General features: G+C 41.4%; 1 protein-coding gene across 8 annotated transcripts in view; it reads left to right on the top strand.

The window, feature by feature from the left end:
- The window catches only part of gphnb (gephyrin b), a 122,204-nt gene that overhangs the window by 22,348 nt on the left and 81,620 nt on the right, over positions 1–18,236 (top strand). For all 8 annotated transcript variants that reach the window (XM_042220377.1, XM_042220376.1, XM_042220375.1 and 5 more), the window contains exon 2: positions 12,888–12,966. In XM_042220377.1, coding sequence (XP_042076311.1) covers positions 12,888–12,966 — 79 coding nt within the window. The remainder of the gene's footprint in view (positions 1–12,887; positions 12,967–18,236) is intronic.

Genomic DNA, 18,236 nt, shown 5'->3' with positions numbered 1-18,236 from the left:
TTTTCTCATTACTTGAAAAAGTAATCGGATTACAGTAACACGTTACTTGTAATGCGTTACTGTAATACTTGTAACGCATTGCTGCCCATCTCTGCAGAGGATGCAATGCTGCCTGGTTGTGTAAGTAAGCTTGGTTAGTAAACACCTTCCAGTGTATGAGTGACGCACACCAACACACACATCTGCCTGTTAGTGAAGTAACTAACAAACTAATAAAGAACTAATAGTGTCATTCACCAAGACTGTAGCGCAGCCTTTTTTTCGACAGCCTGTATTGCACAGCAAGTCATATTATTTGTTCTGTTTGGCAGCGTTTGGAGCAATGGCGTAAGCTATGTCCGCTTTACAGTATCCAAATGGATGCGTTATGAAAAACAAAAAATCACCCACGGTGTAGATGACATGAAGGGAAAACTCATCCATAGAAAACAAAACCATGGGTGTACCAAGCTGTAAGCTTTTTAATGCTGTTAAGCTGGAAATTGTAAAAAAATAAAATAAAAATTGGAGCCAGCCTTTCTTACTTGCGAACATTAAAAACTAAATCTAATCATTTTTCAGGAGGAAGTTAAAAAAATTTGGAATCAGAACCTCAAAAACATTCTTCTGCAGTGAGAGACTGAGAAAATTACATTTAGTGGATGTGGGCGTGTGTCATACTAGGTAGACAAAAACCCAAATTACCCACATTGTGAAATAGCGTTGGTGGCAAAATAGAATTCACTGTATACATACTTTATTTTTTAATTTCTTGTCAGCTACTATAGATAGTGTGTTTCCCTGCTTGAACCCCTGTGACTTGTGTACATCCAATGTGAAAATTACTGATTTCTTTTTTGCCCTCACCTATACTTCAAATGGCATATAGTAATAGTAATAGTAGTAATAGTAATAGGGCTATAGTAAAATAGGCCTATAGTAAAATGAATGTGTGAATGCTTGCTCTCGTGCATTCTACACACTAGCACTCGTGTTTATAAAATGCCCAGTGAACATTTAGCTTGTGTGTATGTGTGCATAAACAGCTGTTGGAAATGCCACAGAGAGCTGGCTTGCCATGGGCCCTCTGCCATCGAAATGTCATGCTACATGGGGGAAAAGCTGTGATACCTCATCCCCCAACAGCCACACTCTCGCCCAACCTTCTTACTACATGCACACACGCGCACGCACTCCTGACTGGCTATATTGTAATGCAACGCCGAGCCACAGACACATTCATCACGCCTGTTGTCATTAGAAACAAGCCTCATTATACTCAGAGCCTGTGGTTTATGATTAATATTTGCAAGGGGTGTGGCAGATTGTCAAGCCCCTCCAATCCATTGATTTCATTGAACAAGAAAAACATAGATGGGGGAAGAAGATGGAGGCTGCTGAGGGGTAACTGTGTGTGTGTGTGTGTGTGTGTGTGTTGTGTCTGTCTGTGTGTGTGTGTGTGTGTGTGTGTGTGTGTGTGTGTGTGTGTGTGGGTGGGTGGAGGGTGAGCTGCAGGGGCATTCCAGCCATGGTGTGGGAAATAAGATGAAGGACAACGAAAGAGAAAGAAGGGTGACATAATCAAGGCCCCCGTACTCCTTGCTGCTGTAAATTGTCTCTGGAACTTTTCTACGCAGCTTCATTAGTAAGTGTCTTTTCAATATTTATGGCTATGTTAATAAAACATTAGTACCTGAGGCCTTTGTGGAGAGCTGCAGGTGGCTGCAGGTTTTTAGTAATATTTGGATCATAAAGAGAAGTTCAGGTAAGTGTGATGCAGAGTGACTGCAAGGAGCTCACCTGTGGTGGGACTAACATTTGGATGACTGTGGCAACTCTGATGGTGGGTAGTTTGCAATTCACTGCCTCGCACCACCTGCTTTGACTGCTGGTACTTTTGTCATTCGGTATTGTTTGTAGGTAGTGTTGTAGAGTAACCATAAACTGCATTAACGTGGACGCTGTTGTTGGACGGGTTTTGTATCAAGCATTGAAGTGTTGAGTTGGGCATTTGGAGATGAATGCACACAAGCAAAGTATGAATATGGATAAGAAGCAGGGAACATTGTAAATGACAATGTTGCCACACTCTAATGCATACTTTCCTTTTTAATCACCTGTTTTTCTCTAAATGGGACCAAAATGTGCATAATGAACATCACAATGCATTAAAGAAGACTTCAAGCTAGCAATTGACACCATAAACTCATTAAGATGTTTACTCTGGTATTAAATAAAGTGAGAAGCTCAGTCATTTTCACATAGGCTTCTTTAAAGAAACTGCTGGAAAGAATCTAGGTTTCCTTTTGCAGTGCACTCTCAAAGGTTTCACTGTAAAACTAGATGTGGAAAAAAATTATAGTTTACTAAAATACAAATGAAAACTTTTCACAAACAGTAAAAGTAACTGAAATGATTTTGTGAACTTTAAAAAAGTAACTAAAATCAAATCAAAAGGAGAGAGGAAATATCCTTAGTTTTAGTATTTATTAGTATGGTAACTTTTTATTAGAAAACTTGCCTGATGAGCCTTTGAAGGCGGTAAATTTTAAGACTGGATGAGAGTCAATTTTATTTCAACAAGTTCTGTGTTTTATTGTAATACCAGTGCTGATTTTCCTAAATCTTCCTAAATCTTGCCTCTGACATTTGCCCTCTAACACTGAAACTACTAAAAACGCATTGATAAAGGTAGGAGCCAGATTTACTAAGGTTTTTATGGCGTTAAACAAACTGCTGTCAGTATCTACAAAGACACTGAGAAGATTGTGTGTAAGAAGCCGGGAGGTTGCGTTTTTGCAACTGAGCCTCTTGGATTAAAAAAAAAGGTATAGATTATATAGCCACCTAATTCAAAATTTGTTTAGTGAATTCAGAGGTGACCTCGAACCTTCACCCAAAGGGAGTCAGCTTACACCAGCAACAACAAAATTCTTCCAACTCTTTCATTTTTGGTGTTGGTCCTTTTCAGAATACTGTGGCTTCTGTGGCAGGAATTTCATGAGGTTCAAAGCTAAATGCCTGAAAAACAGAGAGAACAGAGCGAGGACGATGTTGTCTTTGGACCCTATCCTGAATATACTCAGGCCCCGGTTTGATATCAGGCACAGGAAGTCTTAAAAAGCGGTCTATTTTTTCATTTTGATGTTTTAGATGGTTTGATAGTTTGAAGGTGCTTTTTGTTTTTGGTCCGTTTAATAAACTAAACACATTTTTCCCTTAATAAAGTTTTATTACACTTAAACAGTGAAATATTAATTCAACTTGTAAACTTAAACTGAACCACAGACAGTGCAAACAGTTTTCACTCTGATTTCGTAGCTATGATCGAATATGGCTGTTTTTAGTCGTAGATCTACACAAATTCAGCTGCATGCACTGACAGCACGTGAGGGATAGATCACAGATGGGCAAACATCTGTAATCTATGATTGTTTATCCTTTTAATTAACATTGATAGATAGCATAGATAAATTGTGCTGGTACTGTCCACCAGTTGCAAAGTATAGAAATAAACGTTTGTCAATCAAACATTTCTGGTTCATTTTATCCCTTCAAGTGTTGTAAGTTGTCTTAATACATGAATGCTGCATAACGCTGTGTCAAAATATTGTTGCAGTTTACAGTTCTACATTGGAACCTGTCAATTAATGAAGCTTGTTTCCATTATAATGACTCTGTCAGGCAGACTGCCACATAGGCCTACTTTTAACGTGTACGTGTGACCTATATTTAAATGCTTTTCTGATTACAGTGAACAAGTCTGTCCTGTTAGTAATTACCCGCAGCTGGCAGATTGGGCATGACATATGCATAAAACAGCAAAACCTTTGTAGATCACCGCAAAACTAACCCATTTGGGGTTTGCCCTCACAAGCCTTGTTTTGCCCTGTTTAGTAAATCTGGCTTTAAAAGCAGAGCTTGGTCCATTTGAATATTTAATATCCTAACAAATCTCTGAAATCTCAGCTATATAAAGTATTTTTACAATGGCACCAGCCTCTAGAGGCAGAGGCTCAAGTAAACAGTTAAACGTGAAGTAAAGGAATGAAACAAAATCAACCTGGCAATGACACAGCAAGTGCTAACACACATAATCAAGTATACTAAAACAATGCTAACACAACCATGCAAAGCCAGAAGCATTTATGGCGAAACTAAAAGCTGAAATGTAAAAATAGAAAAAGAACTACAGAGGTGGAATATCATATGCCGCAGAAGAGAATGGGAAAAGAGAGAGCAATAAGATATCTGCTGCGCCTAGATATGAACCTAACAGCTAGATGTGAAGACCTGCAGAATAGACTGAGAGGCAATAATTTGAGAATATATTGTGTGCCTTAGGGGAGTGAGGAAAAAGATGTTAAGGAGTTTGCAAAGGAGCTGATACAATTCACAAATAGAGAGCTCACCGTTAACAACCAAACTAAAAAACCCACCAGCAATCCTTAATTGTAATATGTGTGAACTACTTGGTCATACAAGCATGGACCTGAAAACTTGTCGAAGTAAATGTTCTTTGTAGACCATAACTACTCACTTTTTAAAAAAAGTCTCTGACCTTAAATGAGACGCCTGCGGTTCTTTAATATTGTTCTGGGTTCTTTTGTGACCTCCTGGATGAGTAGTCGTTGTCTTCTTCTTCGAGTAATTTTGGTCAGCCGTTCACTCCTGGGACGGTTCGCCACTGTTCCAAATTTTCTCCATTTGTGCATAATGGCTCTCACCGGGGCAGCACGGTGGTTAGCACTGTTGCAGCACAGCAAGAAGGTCCTGAGTTCAATTCCAACATCAGGCCGGGGTCTTTCTGTGAGGAGTTTGCATGTTCTCCCTGTGTTTGCGTGGGTTCCCTCCGGGTACTCCGGCTTCCTCCCACCGTCCAAAGACATGCAGCTTGTGGGGATAGGTTGATTGGATAATCCAAATTGCCACTAGGTGTGAATGTGCGAGTGAATGTGAGTGCGAATGGTTGTCTGTCCCTGTGTGTTAGCCCTGCGACAGACTGGCGACCTGTCCAGGGTGTACCCCACCTATCGCCCTATGACAGCTGGGATAGGCTCCAGCACCCCCCGCGACCCTGAAAAGGATAAGCAGAAGCGAATGGATGGATGGATGGATGGCTCTCACCGTGGTTCATTTAAGTCCCAAAGCCTTAGAAATGTCTTTGTAACCCTTTCCAGACACTTGGAAATCAGGAAGGGGGAAAACAATTTTTCACACCACTGTACATGCTGTTCACACATATAACACTAAACAAAGAACCCACCCAACAGTTATTACCTCATACCCAAGCTATCAATAAACAATTCCTGAGCACAGGAAAAATGGAGCCAATGCAGTAGTTTTCTTTTCCTTGATCAGGCAGATGCCAGGGTTTTTTTAAGGACTCCTCCAAACCTTTTTGACAATTTGATAAGGAAAAATTAGAAAAAACATTTAAGTGTTGATGTTGAGTCTCGTGATCAAATGTCATTCTGTCATGTTCAAAGAACAATTATATACTGACTCTGACTCTTGGCTTTCAAGTTACGAATATTCCCCACAGTCTTTGCCTATTTAGGCAGAAGAACGGAATAAATTGTGAGGCTAAAGAGAGACTGAAACTATAGATAGTCAGGCGTATCTGGGAGCACTCGGGGTTCTCTTCCCCCATTTTCCTTCTTCTTTTCTTGTACCTTTATATGTTCTATTCATCTCCATGTGTTTTATTTATTCCTCTGCATCTCTCTTCTCACACACTCCCATTACCAGTCTTTTCCCCGTCTTCCCATTTTACCGTACAACTCCCTTTCCTCTCTTTCTTCCTTTTTCTGTCCTCCCTCTTTGTTTTCAGAGTACTCCCACTGCTGCTCCCATCTGTCTTCTTTTCTGTGTTCACCTTCTTTTTTATCCAGCGTGAATTGCTCTGTTAATCCTCTCAGGGTTGGGCTCCAATTTACCCTCCCTCAACTCCACATGTCCATCCTACCACCTCTCCTCCTCCTTTTTTTTTTTTTTTTTACTCAGGCTGGGATGGAGCTGCCTCATCTCCAGGGAGGCAGGCAGGGGGAGAGTTGCATGAGCCGGGCTGGGAATGGTCCCTCCCTGCATGCCTGGGACACAGCTGTGAAGAACAGAACTGTCTTCCTCTCTCCGTCCTTCTTTCTCTGCACATCTGGTGCGTAGGGGGGACTGGGCCATGCTGTGCTGTGTTGTTTTGTCCTTGGCGCGACACGGCTGCCGGATTTTGGCCGGGCCACTTTATAGTAGGTTTGGATTTGAGATGCAAATCGGCCCATTGCTATGCCCACACGGATGAGCCAGGCTCCTTTGGTTATAGTAAGCAGTGGTTATTAAGCCAATGGATTAATTATTAGCCACAGTACTAGCGTGGGCCCAGTGCCTTTTTGAGTTGTTTCCCTCTGTAGTTTTCTTCAGCGGCTGGCTCAGTAGTAGCAGGTGGAGTGTCGCACTAGTTGCATTATGTAACTCCACCCCAATTTAGATCTGACTTCAAATAAATGAAAATCAAGCTGCTGGTTGGCTACTTTCCCCATGGATATAAATAGCATTTTCAAATCTTATCTAGAAACAGTGTTGTAGAGGGGAGAGGCTTTGAAATGCAGCCCGACGATTAGGATCCCATTGTTCCGCTCCACACCCCCTCCATTCTCCTGACTGCTTACAGTAAGCCTGAGGTTCTGTGTGCATGTGACTATACGCGTACTCTTGCACATGTGTATGCCTTGATCTTTAGCACGTGTGATTGAGATAGCAGGTAATGGCAAGATAGCATGTGCATCTGCATGGTGTCGTGGATTTGGGAGTTTGAGTAATTGGTGTGTGTGCGTGTGTGTGTTGCTGCTGGGTGTGTCTTTGATGATGGATGCTGTGCTTCTGCTGCTTACCCCACTGCTCCTCACAGAATTAACAAGGTTGCTAAGATACAGTGGGCTTATATTAGATTAGGTTATCTGCCGTTATTGCTGTTACTATATTTTACCCAGCACCGTGAAGCTTTTATTAATTTGGAAATTTACCCTGCCATGGAATGAAGATACTGGTATTTGTGCACCATTGCTCCTCTCCTCTCCTGGCTAAGAAAGGGGTTGTAGTACTGAAAGCCCCCTAGTCAGATGTCTACCCCACCCTGTTACAATCTGGAGGCGGATCCAAACCTCTATTCATCATTAAGCCCATTTAATCCAAGGCCTGGGGCCCAGTGTTTCCATTTGATGGAGAACAAGCCAGTAAAATAGATGACAAGAGGTAGTGATATCACTTTGGTAGAGGCTTATTGGTGTGCAGAGGTGTTGTCCCTCCCACCGGTAGATGTCAGCCCAATCCAGTGTTTGACCCCCCAGAGTAGCTTCTCCGGGGCTGGAGGGCCACTTGCACTGCTGTTAGCAGATAAAGAAGAAGAAACAATAGAGGTGCCAAGTGAGCTGCTGAGAAAATGAGACGATACCCTACTATCCCAGCGCTAGTGAAATTGCAGATTTTTTTCACATGTACAGATGTAATGAGCAACTTATAGCCAGCTGGATTTCTGTGTCCTTCTTTCAAAGCAGCAGGGTATATAGTCTTACTCATGGCGGAAGTGTCACAATGGGACTGGAAGCAAACTTTATCCATTCTGCTCTGCACGGATTTGTAATCTAGCTAAGCCCCGTTGCTGATCCATATAAGAGCCTCCAAGGTTGTGCATGTCAGTGTATAGGTGTGTTCTTACACCTTGAAAGTAGAGTGCAACATTTAATAGGCATCCAAACACATCTATACACCGGCACACTGTGTGTGTAAGCTATGTGATGGGTGTGCAAGGACCTGTTATAAGAGAAAACCCCATTAGTGTGGAATCCCAGGGAGATGATGAGAGTTGACTGTTTTATGTCCTGGAAATGATTAAGTGGAACAGGCTAGCGGTTTATGAAGCAGCAGTCTCTGCTAGCGGCTAACAGACTGACAGCACACAGACAGCTAGCTAGTCAAGCAACTTACTCTTTTACAGACGCTTCCTGCCTAGTTGCATGCTAGCATTACCTATATCACAGAGACAACTAACCTGGTCTGTTTGCTGACTTCATTGTCCGTTTCACCATCACTAATAGCATAGTTTTATTTTTGAGGCTGCAGCTGAGTCCGAGTTATAAACCAAAATAAACTAATTCTAAGTCGGTTATGGACTGATACTTATATAGTGCTATTTAACACATAAAGCACTTTTTTACTACTCATTCCCCTTCTTAACTTTTATCTATGCTTTGTTAGTGCTTAGTAACATTCAGTCAGGGATCAGTCCATCGACCTTCTGATTGGAAGGTGATCCACTCGATCACCTGAGCTACAGCCTCTTATCACTTCAGGTTTATACTAATCAAAGAATAGACTATAACTAATTAATGCAGTGCAATATTTGGAGATCCTACTCACAACTTGAAAACAACAATTCAGATGTTTTGTCTGTTGTTTTGCATGTTTGCTTATGCATAAGTCTTTTGCATCATCTTGTGACATCATCAAGAATGGCAAATGGCGGGCAGGCAGAGTGGACACCTAATTTTATGAATGCAATAACTCGAGAAGGAGGCAGCGTAGGAGGTTCAAACTGATACCACATCTCTGACGAGTTCGAAACTCAGTGACCTCAAGGTCAGAGGTCAAGTTTTCTGAAAATCTCGTGAACGCAATAACTGGAGATAACTTAGATTGTCTGGAATAACTTCACTGATGTGACAAATCTAGTCATGTTTTGTTTTGTGTGTGTGCGGGACTTGCTCAAATGGAAGATCGGGATTTGCAGTTTTGATGTGATTTTATTTTCAGTTATATTAATGTGCGCACAGATGTTTACCATAATCATCACCACTACATACAGCAGATGGCAATGAAAAGACACCTTTTACTGAGGCATAACTTATTATTAACATAAACAAAAATGAGCATTTTTTTGTAAATGACATTGTTTTTGTCACTCCTTAACAAATAAGCAATGTGTATTATTTCGACCCCGCAGTCTTAGTCCAGCTGAAAGTTTCTAACCCTCTGAAATATAAGAACAAGAACAGTCAGCAAGGTTTCTTGCAGGATCCTTAACATAGTTCTGTCATGTAACCTCTAGAAGGGAAGCCTCTTGGAAATGAGATGTGCTTTCTAAAAAACTAAAAAGTTTCCATTTGCTCTTGTAGTCCATGTTGTAGTCTTAGTACTAAAGACTGGTCACGGTAGGGAAGACATTAGTTGCAAGAAAGCAAACAGTCAATAGGAAGAGCAAAAGAAGAAAAAAGACTTGTGAATGACATCTCAAAACCACTAGCTATTATTTAATTCTTTAACTTTTTATTTGCTTTTTTTTTTTTAAATGGACTTTAAAGTATCAGCCCAGATGTTCGATGGCCACACACACCTCAGTCAGCCAATGATTGCCTCTGGTTTTCTAGATTGATGTGTAGGCAAGATATCTATACTGTACCGGGCATTCTTCCACAGGTTTTATTGGCATTGTCTCCATTATTCCAAGGTCAAAGATACATAGCATCAAACTTTTGTCCTATGATGACATTTCTTTCCACTTCCTGATCAGTTCTCTTTTCTTTGTACTCTTGATGTGCTCTCCTGTGCTCTCCCGTGCACTAGCAGTTTACCCTTTAAGAATGTGCAGGAGCCCGTGTTTGCGTTAGGGTGTGATCTAGATCTCATGCGTGGTGCTGCCCTGCGTAATGCTTCTGAAGCACAGGCCTCCTGTTCCCCTCCCACTACTTTAGCCTGGGGACATCCGAGCTTGTGCACTCACACACATTCACAGGCAAATATAAGATGATAAGAGTCAATACCGACAGACACCCCAGAAAAAAAGAGATTAAATAGAAAATTGATCAGGATAACGGAGATACCTGTATGGATAAATGCAATACTTTTAGAGACGTTAAATCAGTACTCAAAATACTTGTTTTTCACTATTTATTTTTTAATCATTGAAACAATGCAATAGCAATGCACTATAACATTGGTTCAACTTTGTAAATAGTTACTTAGTGGTTCTCCTTTCTTAATATAATATGACTCAGACAAATAGACAGTAACATAAATGTGGAAAAACAATGTAAAAAAACTGAACATTTATCCCTAGACTCAATATAAATAACATTGAAAAGAAGAGGACAGTTCAAGGGAAATGTTTGGTTGCACTTGTTATCATTGATGTCCAATATAAAAACTAAATGCATTTGCTCAGAACTGAAACTTTTCTCAAAAGATATGAGCCTGACCACAAAATAGCAGTCAAATAGAAGTCTGTCTGGGGTTTAGCCGTCTGTCTCCTGCTGGATGTCCAGCCATGTAGAAGCATTGACCTTTAGGTTGCAGTATGTACAGTATGCAGCATGGGATATAGCACCCTCTGGGGTGGGACAGAGGTCACTGCATTGCGTCTTTACTGTCACCGGGAACAGAGTTGCACTTCCTCAGCTGCTCACTGATCAGGTATCATCGTCGTGCTTGTAGAGTTGGAAGTAAAACTCTGCATGTGCTTGCTCTGATGATTAAATCCCTGGTGGCTACTACACCGCATCAGGTGTGAGTAGAATGCAGGCGGGCAGTGAAGGCTTGAGCTGCAGATTCACCTGGAGAAAGGTGCATGGGCGGAGCTACACGGATGGGAGATAGCGATGTCATAAATTCTCACGCCCCTTTTTCCCCTTGCCTTCTCTCTCTCTCTTCCCCATCTACCCTCCCTCTTCCCCCTTCTCTTCCCCTGTCTTCAGCTCTTGCACAGGATCACATTAATATTCCTTTGAAGCCTGTTTCAACTGCAGCCAGATCTCCCTGTCCCTCTCTCACCCGCACTCCTTTCCCCTCCTCATTTTGTTCCCCTTTCTCTCCCTCTTGCTTTCTTTTTGTTTTCTGAGCTATTGTTTTCTAGGAGGGATCACTTTCCCACCATTTCTAACCGGTGCAGAAGGGAGGGGCAGTTTTATTACCCTCAGTCAGGAGTTCCCCTTGTTGCACAAATGCATGCACGCGCACATGGACGCACGCACATACACACTAAGGGGTGGTGGATGCCGATGCCTTTGACAGACCGTGTTGATTGGTTCAGAATGGTTGCTGCCTCTTGTAGGAGAGTGGAACGGCTATTTTTAGATCAAGGGGTAGCTGGGAGAGAAAGACTGAGGAGGGCTCTGTGTGTGCGCGTGTGCAAGAGTGTGTTTGTAAGGAATACTGCAGTCTTGAACGAAGTTTCGTCCTTATACACATACATACGCTCAACCTGATACACACATACACATCCTTGCACTTATGCAGCAGTCCCCCTGTAAAGCCAAGGTGGTGTGTATTCCATGTGCTATCATCCCCTTTTCTCTCCTCCCTCAGACTTTTTCTTTTGCTTCGCCACCACCCCTCTCCGACAATCTTTCTGTCTCTCTTGCTTCTGCCTTTCTTTCTCTCTTTCTGAGAAGGCTCAGTGTGCAAATGTCAGCACTTTCCTATTTATTTGCCAGAGCCTAGAGCAACGTCCTGCTCCCTCTGTTTACCTCCACAGCACTGCCCCATCGGCACAGCTTTTTTCGCCATTGCCCTTCCCCCTCTTTAAATTTTTTTTTTCATCTTCTACATCTTCCCATTTTCTCTTCCCCAACTCAATCTTTTATTGCCCGCACTCAGATCACGCCATACTTTCCCATCTTCTTTATACAGCTTTGTTGCGTTCTCTTCATTTGAATTCCTCCCCTTTGCCATCTCAATTCCATTTTTTGCACCATTCTTGCTTCACCCATGTCCTTACCGTATCCCTCCGCCCCCACCCCCCCTCCCCACCCGCTCTTGTTCATGGATCATGGCACTTTCATTGGAGTAACATCATGACATTTCCAGTGTTGGCTACGACTAGTGCATCAAGTTTTTTGGCTTAAATCCACCGCCATCACCCCCTCCATTGACTCGTTTTGGATCTATTTTCAGATGCAAGTGCGTGTCTGCTCATGTTTGACCCATCGGATTACAAAACACCTTATCCCTCTCTCCATTATCTTGAAATGTCTCTTTCTGTCTCCTTTTGCTTTGTTACTCATTTTTCTTTCTCCACATATTCATCTTCCTCCCGTCGTACTCTATCCATCACTCTATCTGTCTATCATCACCGCGATGACTCATGTGGCTCACACCTGCTCTGCAGTCAAGGGAGGTTTGCGTGAAGGTGTGGCTTTCCATAGGCTCACCGATATCAAAAGCCTGCACAATGAAGGGTTTGGAAGGGTGTCACTATGTATTTTTCTCACACCCTGACCGTTTTTTTAATTTGCACTATGGTTTGGGTTGGAAGACAGGGTTCAGGCGACAATATAGCAGTTACACCAGACATGATTCTGATATACAGAAACACCTGCCTTCTAATAGTCGCAGCTGACAAGTGTGGCTGCAACAAATATCAGCATCCTGTTGTCCCCGTTTTTGACAGGACGAAACCTGTGTGCTGGAGATTCTCTGTTTGCCAAGGCATAGGTGTGAAATGTAAGAATGAAAACAAAAACAGCAGAGATCCATTTAAAGGTGCGTGTGGAGGGATGTTTCCTGGATTTTCCTCCTCTGGTGTTTTTCATCTGTTCACAAGGAGAATCGTTTTGGTTTATTTCACTATTTTCCTTCATCTGGTAATCAGTTCAGTTTCCCACTGTGGATTCACAGGTAGGCACAGTTTGGAAAATTAGAGGAGTAAAAAATAGTAATTTTTCTTGCGTACTGCATTAGGAGGCAGACACAAGAATAAAAAGGTTTATGAACGTAAATTCTTGAGGTTTTCTTTTGCTTTTCCCTTGAAATTACTTGCATTTATGGCAAAGAAAAATCTTTTTCCTGGACTATGCATGTAATATAACATTAGAACTTGGAGCTAACCGCATTTTTTCTTCTTTCTATCGCTGCCTATCCAGTGAGTGACAGCTGTTTTCGAAACCTAGCAGAGGACCGCAGTGGGGTCAACCTCAAAGATCTCGTCCACGATCCCTCCCTGTGAGTACTGCCCTTTTCTAGACAAATGAACACACACACACACACAAACACACAGATCAAAGTTGTTTTAAATCTACCACACACAAATGTGATGCACAGTCTCCTGCATGTGTGCGTCTTTGAGTGTAAGCCGCCTTCTTTTAGTGCAGGAGTGTAACTAAGAAGCTAAAAATATCTCTTCAGCTCAACATCAGTGTTGCCCCTCATGAAGAGAATTTCCCAGCATGCATGGCAACAACAAAAGCGCTTGCAGTTCTCTTATCTATAAGGATGAATTCTGGTAGCCGCAAGAAGTCATTATTTACTCAAAAGAAGTTGAAGGAGGGGAAATCAACAGTTGTTAAAAATGTCCCAGTACCACTGTGCTCATTTGGATCATTTATTTCTTAAATAAAATCATTCATTCAGTCACAAGAGGATTAGTGAAGTCAGGCCGGGCTCACAGTTTAAGTTCATCCTAAAGGTGGGATTCAAAATGGTTGAGGTCAGAATTCTGCGTGAGCCAGTCAGGGAAAGCCGTAAAATTTCAAGCGCACCATTGTCTTGTATTTCTTCCATTTAGTGATTTGAGAGTCTTTTTATACCCCTGCAAATATCACACATAGAAGTGCCATCTCATCCTGCGAATACAACACTAAAAAGTGTGACCCTCAACACCAGCCTCAGACACGCTTCTCTAGACATCCGAGCAATTTCTCATGTGACCGTAGACCTGCTGGAGCTACCCTGCTCCCTTGTCACTGTCTCACACTATTCAATATCACTGGAGTGTCACGAGGCCCCACCACCCCCCTGTTGTGGGACCCTGGACTGATCCATGCTTGTCATGTCCTTTACGGTATGTTTATTTTGAGCCTGATGTGTAATTCATGTGTCAACTCCGTGTGACACAAAGAGGGAGTGTGGGCAGCCCTATGCCATGTCATGTGCGTCACGCTCGACAGGGTGCCAGAAAATGATTAGGGATTCATGACATGCTTGTTTGTACAGTGTTGTGCAGCAGGAGTAGAAATTTTAAGTTGCTTGTTTCATTTTGTTTGTGTATCTATCAGTGCATGCATGCTTTAAACCACGTGTGCGTGCATGTGCTTGTGTGTGGCTGCGTGCCTTACAATATACATATTTTCGAAAGATATTTTAGAGTTGACGGGTCAAGCAAAGCAACAACAGTGTTAAAAGATCCTTCAGTTTCCTTCTGGTATTGATGGAATTGCATTTATTTGCATTAACTCTTTAGCCCTTGGACGCCTACTAGGGGTAACCCTGTATCTCTTTTGTGACCTGAGCGGTTTTTATCATACTCCAGCCCTGCTTCCAGAACAAAATCACTCGATGTACATCAGAAGTTAATAAAGGCGATCTCTTCCTATACAGTTAACTGGGGGGAAAAAACATAATCTGTTTTAATGGTCATCAAACCACATCTTTATTGATGTATTTAGAGTCAAGACTTGTCGCTAAGGGTACTCGGCAGGTTGTCAGACGTCATCTTCATGAGGGTAAGAGTTAAAGACGGGCAACCCTGTTGATATTTGAATATAATAGGTGGATCTATTTTAATATGAGGGATGTAAAAGACTTACAGAGAACTCTTGGCTCGCTCGTTGTGAACTGGGATATGAGAAAATGCAATTGGCTGTTGACAGCTGATAAAAGGTTCTGTTGTGGCCAATAATTTTGTTATAGCCAGTTCATTGTGAGACTGTTGGCTACACGTATTTGATGTTTGTCTCCATGCTGGGCTCCCACTGACTTGAGGGACTCTCATGCTACTAAAGAGCACTTGAGACGAGTGTGTTTTATACCAGTTAACTGACAGAGATGACTAGTGGTAAACCAGCTGCTGTTAAGCATAAAACTGGAAATTGGAAGGCAATGTCAGCATTGGCATCTGTTCTCTCTGGTCTGTTGGGTCGTGGTGATGATTGACCTCCCCTGGCTTAAGAGTCTCCATGCCATGTTAATCCACACCGCACCACAAGTCAGCAGCTCCATCAGGTTGACCACCCAGAACGCCGTGCCCTCAATGTGCCACTGCTGCCATGACAAAGGCACATAGACAGAGATGAAAACAGAAAGAGTGGAGGGGAGCCAGCGAGGGAGAGAGTATTGCAGCACAGCAGGACACATAACATAAACTGTAATCACAGTGTCTTTCAGGCACGCAAATACACATTGGCACATGCAATCAATCAGTCTGCCCAGTTTGACATTCAGGGGTATCCAGAGGTGTGTGTCAGGGCGAGAGAAAAATGATGTGTGGCAAGTAACAGAGGGGGACAAATAAACGATACCTCGAGTCAGGGACACACAGATGAGGATGAGGTGGATGCGCGAACAAGCGGTTCTTTGTATGTGTCTTTTTGTACGCGTCCATACCAAAGTGTCAGCAAGTTTTCATTTGAGTAATTTAGCATAGCGTTAGTCGAGCCCAGCTGCAATCCCAGGCAATCAGCTGATCTCAGTGCAGTCTAATATCAGCTTAAGGTTCAGGTGATAGCTTTCTATTTTACTGGCACTTTTTTTTTCCTGAACACAGCTGCTGTGCATCTGCAGACTGCACTTCAACCTATCATGCTTTGTCTGACTTAAGGTTTAGGGGATGGTGTTGCTGCTTTCTGTATATATCCTTTCTGTAAGGACACTGGGATCCCTCTATCTAGCTGTCGATCTATATTGGTTTGTAATTTACGGAGGACAGATGTGGTCAGGACACTATAGCGGTCCTGACTGAAATATTTTTTTATCGATCCACTTTTTGTGAAAATCTCTGATGATACTATAATTCAAAATAACACTTTGATTGAAAGCCCATGCTGATGGGTGTTTTTCTTTGTTATTGTTTTGTTTATTTTTATTTTTTGTCATACATTTTCCTCTTTTTTGCTTTTTGTTCTTTTTTGTAACTTACAAGTGTTAATGCTCTTTAGCCCTTCATCGCTCTACCTTTAATAAAGCTGCAGCATGCCAATTTATGAACATGAATCCCAGATATAATGATTGCAAAGCTATATAACCCAATAGATACATGGAAACTTAGGCTCCTTCTGGCTTATGTTAATTGGTTACTGCAGTTAACATTGCGTATTATCATCTGTTGCCAAGAAAATGTTACATCTATGACATTTGCTTCATGGGTCATTGTAGCTATTAGCATTTATGTTAAAGGTATGAAGGTATGTGTATGTGTACCTCCCTTCATAACAGTTAATCTCGTGTCTTTCTGGTCTCTGCCTTCCAGTGACTCGTGTTGTAACGACCTTTTGTCAATTTTATAAATGATTATGGCTAAGAATAGCTAGAAGCCAATCAGATGCATGATAGTAGGCCTAATTTTATTGTCAGGAGATGGTCGTGGGACAAAGACGCAATTGTAAATCTGTGCTGCTAGAGATCCAGCACCAATAAACAGTCGAAGGCCAGACTTGTTGTTATTTCAGATTAAAATGCTGACCATTTAAATGGAAGATTCCTGGTTTTTACCTGACTTAACACCTTTGTTAAATATCAACATGTTTACTTTACTTTTACCTATTTATTTTTTTTACTCATTCTACATTTTAATATATACTTTATGAATATATATTTATACAGCAGTCACATAATAGTGTAAACCTCTCCTTGCTACTACCTCAGTTAATATTGTCAGTACTGTTGTTAACACTACTCCTACAACCATGAGCGCTGCTACTTCTGCAAGCATTATTATTATGTAGCAGTTGGAATTTTGACACTGTTGTATCACAATATAAGCAAGAAGTGAATTTATATGTATCCATACATACAACCTGCAGTATGTAGTTCTCTGTGTAACTCTCAAATACATACGAAGTAATTGTGCACATCAGTAAGAATTTAAATATACCTGCACTGCATCCTGAATGTTTTTATGGATTTTATGGATTACCTGGATAAATCTGCACCCGTGCTAATGGTTACTGCCACCACAAACAGTGGTACTTTTTTTTTTTCAAAAATGGGTGGTGTTGACTTTGAACCGGTGGGTTGGCATGTGTGACTTTCAGGAAAGGAACCAGAGGTTACCACAGAAGTGTTTTGGTTGCTTCATCTGTCGAGCTCATCAGTGGTTCACAGAAAGTTAAATGCTATTACACAATCACAACATAGATTTTCTTCCTTTTTAATTTTTTTTAATAATTATTTTTAATTAATGCACATTTTGTTGTATTTGTGCTTACATTTAAATTGAATTACTTCTGTGCTTCCTGCGTAAATTTAGTAAATCTCTGCAGTACAACACTGCCTGCTGTTGTACGACATGTACTCGCAGCAGTATTTTGTTATACTTAATTTAATAAAATGGATTTGTTCTAGAAGTCTTATCATTTGTTCAGATGCAGTTGTGCACCCCTAACCAGTGCTGGGATGGGTTTGTTTTTTTTCAAGAGAGTAAGACATAACTTTCTTATTTAAATGAGGCTTATAGGGTCTGAGATGTAGGGGATATCCAGTCCTGGGCTGTTGTGGCATTGTGTAAACACATCTAAATGCTCCACACCAGCAAACTGCCAAAACGTCTGCTTTATAAAGATGTTCATTCTTTCTGATCATCAGTTAATTTAATTATCGTCACCTGGCTGCTTCTCACCCTCTAAATTCCTAGCTTAGTTTTCCACAGGATTGCATTAAGTTCTGTAAAATCATAAATCTGATAAAGAAGAATATGCATGTGGAGTGAATAATGTGTGGCTGTCTGTTCGTAACCATTATCAAATTAGCTGACAATAAAGCACTGTTGTACTTTAGAAGAAAAAAAAAAACAAGTGCAAAAAACAGCATTTACTTTCTTTATTGCTTTGCATACATTTTAACGGTCTGCTTTGCATATTTTGCCATCATATCATGACCAGTTTTGACTGGAGGAAATAACATCAGTATTTCAACCATGTTTGCTATTGAAGTCAGACATTGAAGACCAACTTGAATACTTGAAATGAAAAAAAAGAAAGAAGCTGCACCTTTCTGAAGGTCTGGGCAGGTCAAAACAGACAACCTTATCACCACAGTGCCCTCAGCTGTGTGTCAATAAGGCTGCATTATTTTAATGATCTAAATCGGTATATACAGTCTCATTGTAGGGACTTGTCTGCCTTATGGGGGCAAAAAGCAACATCCTTGTTTAAATAGTTATATTTTAAGGAAAATACATGTTTTAACATTAGGGTAAGGTTCAGTTAAGGCTCATGTAGTAGCTACGGTTTAGGTTACAGTCAAGGTTGCAAACGTCTAACGTCATTGAAACTTGACTC

The sequence above is a fragment of the Haplochromis burtoni genome, unplaced genomic scaffold, assembly GCF_018398535.1.
Source record: "Haplochromis burtoni strain Fernald_Lab_line unplaced genomic scaffold, NCSU_Asbu1 Contig_47, whole genome shotgun sequence".
Classification (NCBI taxonomy): domain Eukaryota; kingdom Metazoa; phylum Chordata; class Actinopteri; order Cichliformes; family Cichlidae; genus Haplochromis; species Haplochromis burtoni.
The sequence above is the reverse complement of the archived record's forward strand: the minus strand, read 5'-3'. Positions and strand labels throughout refer to the sequence as shown.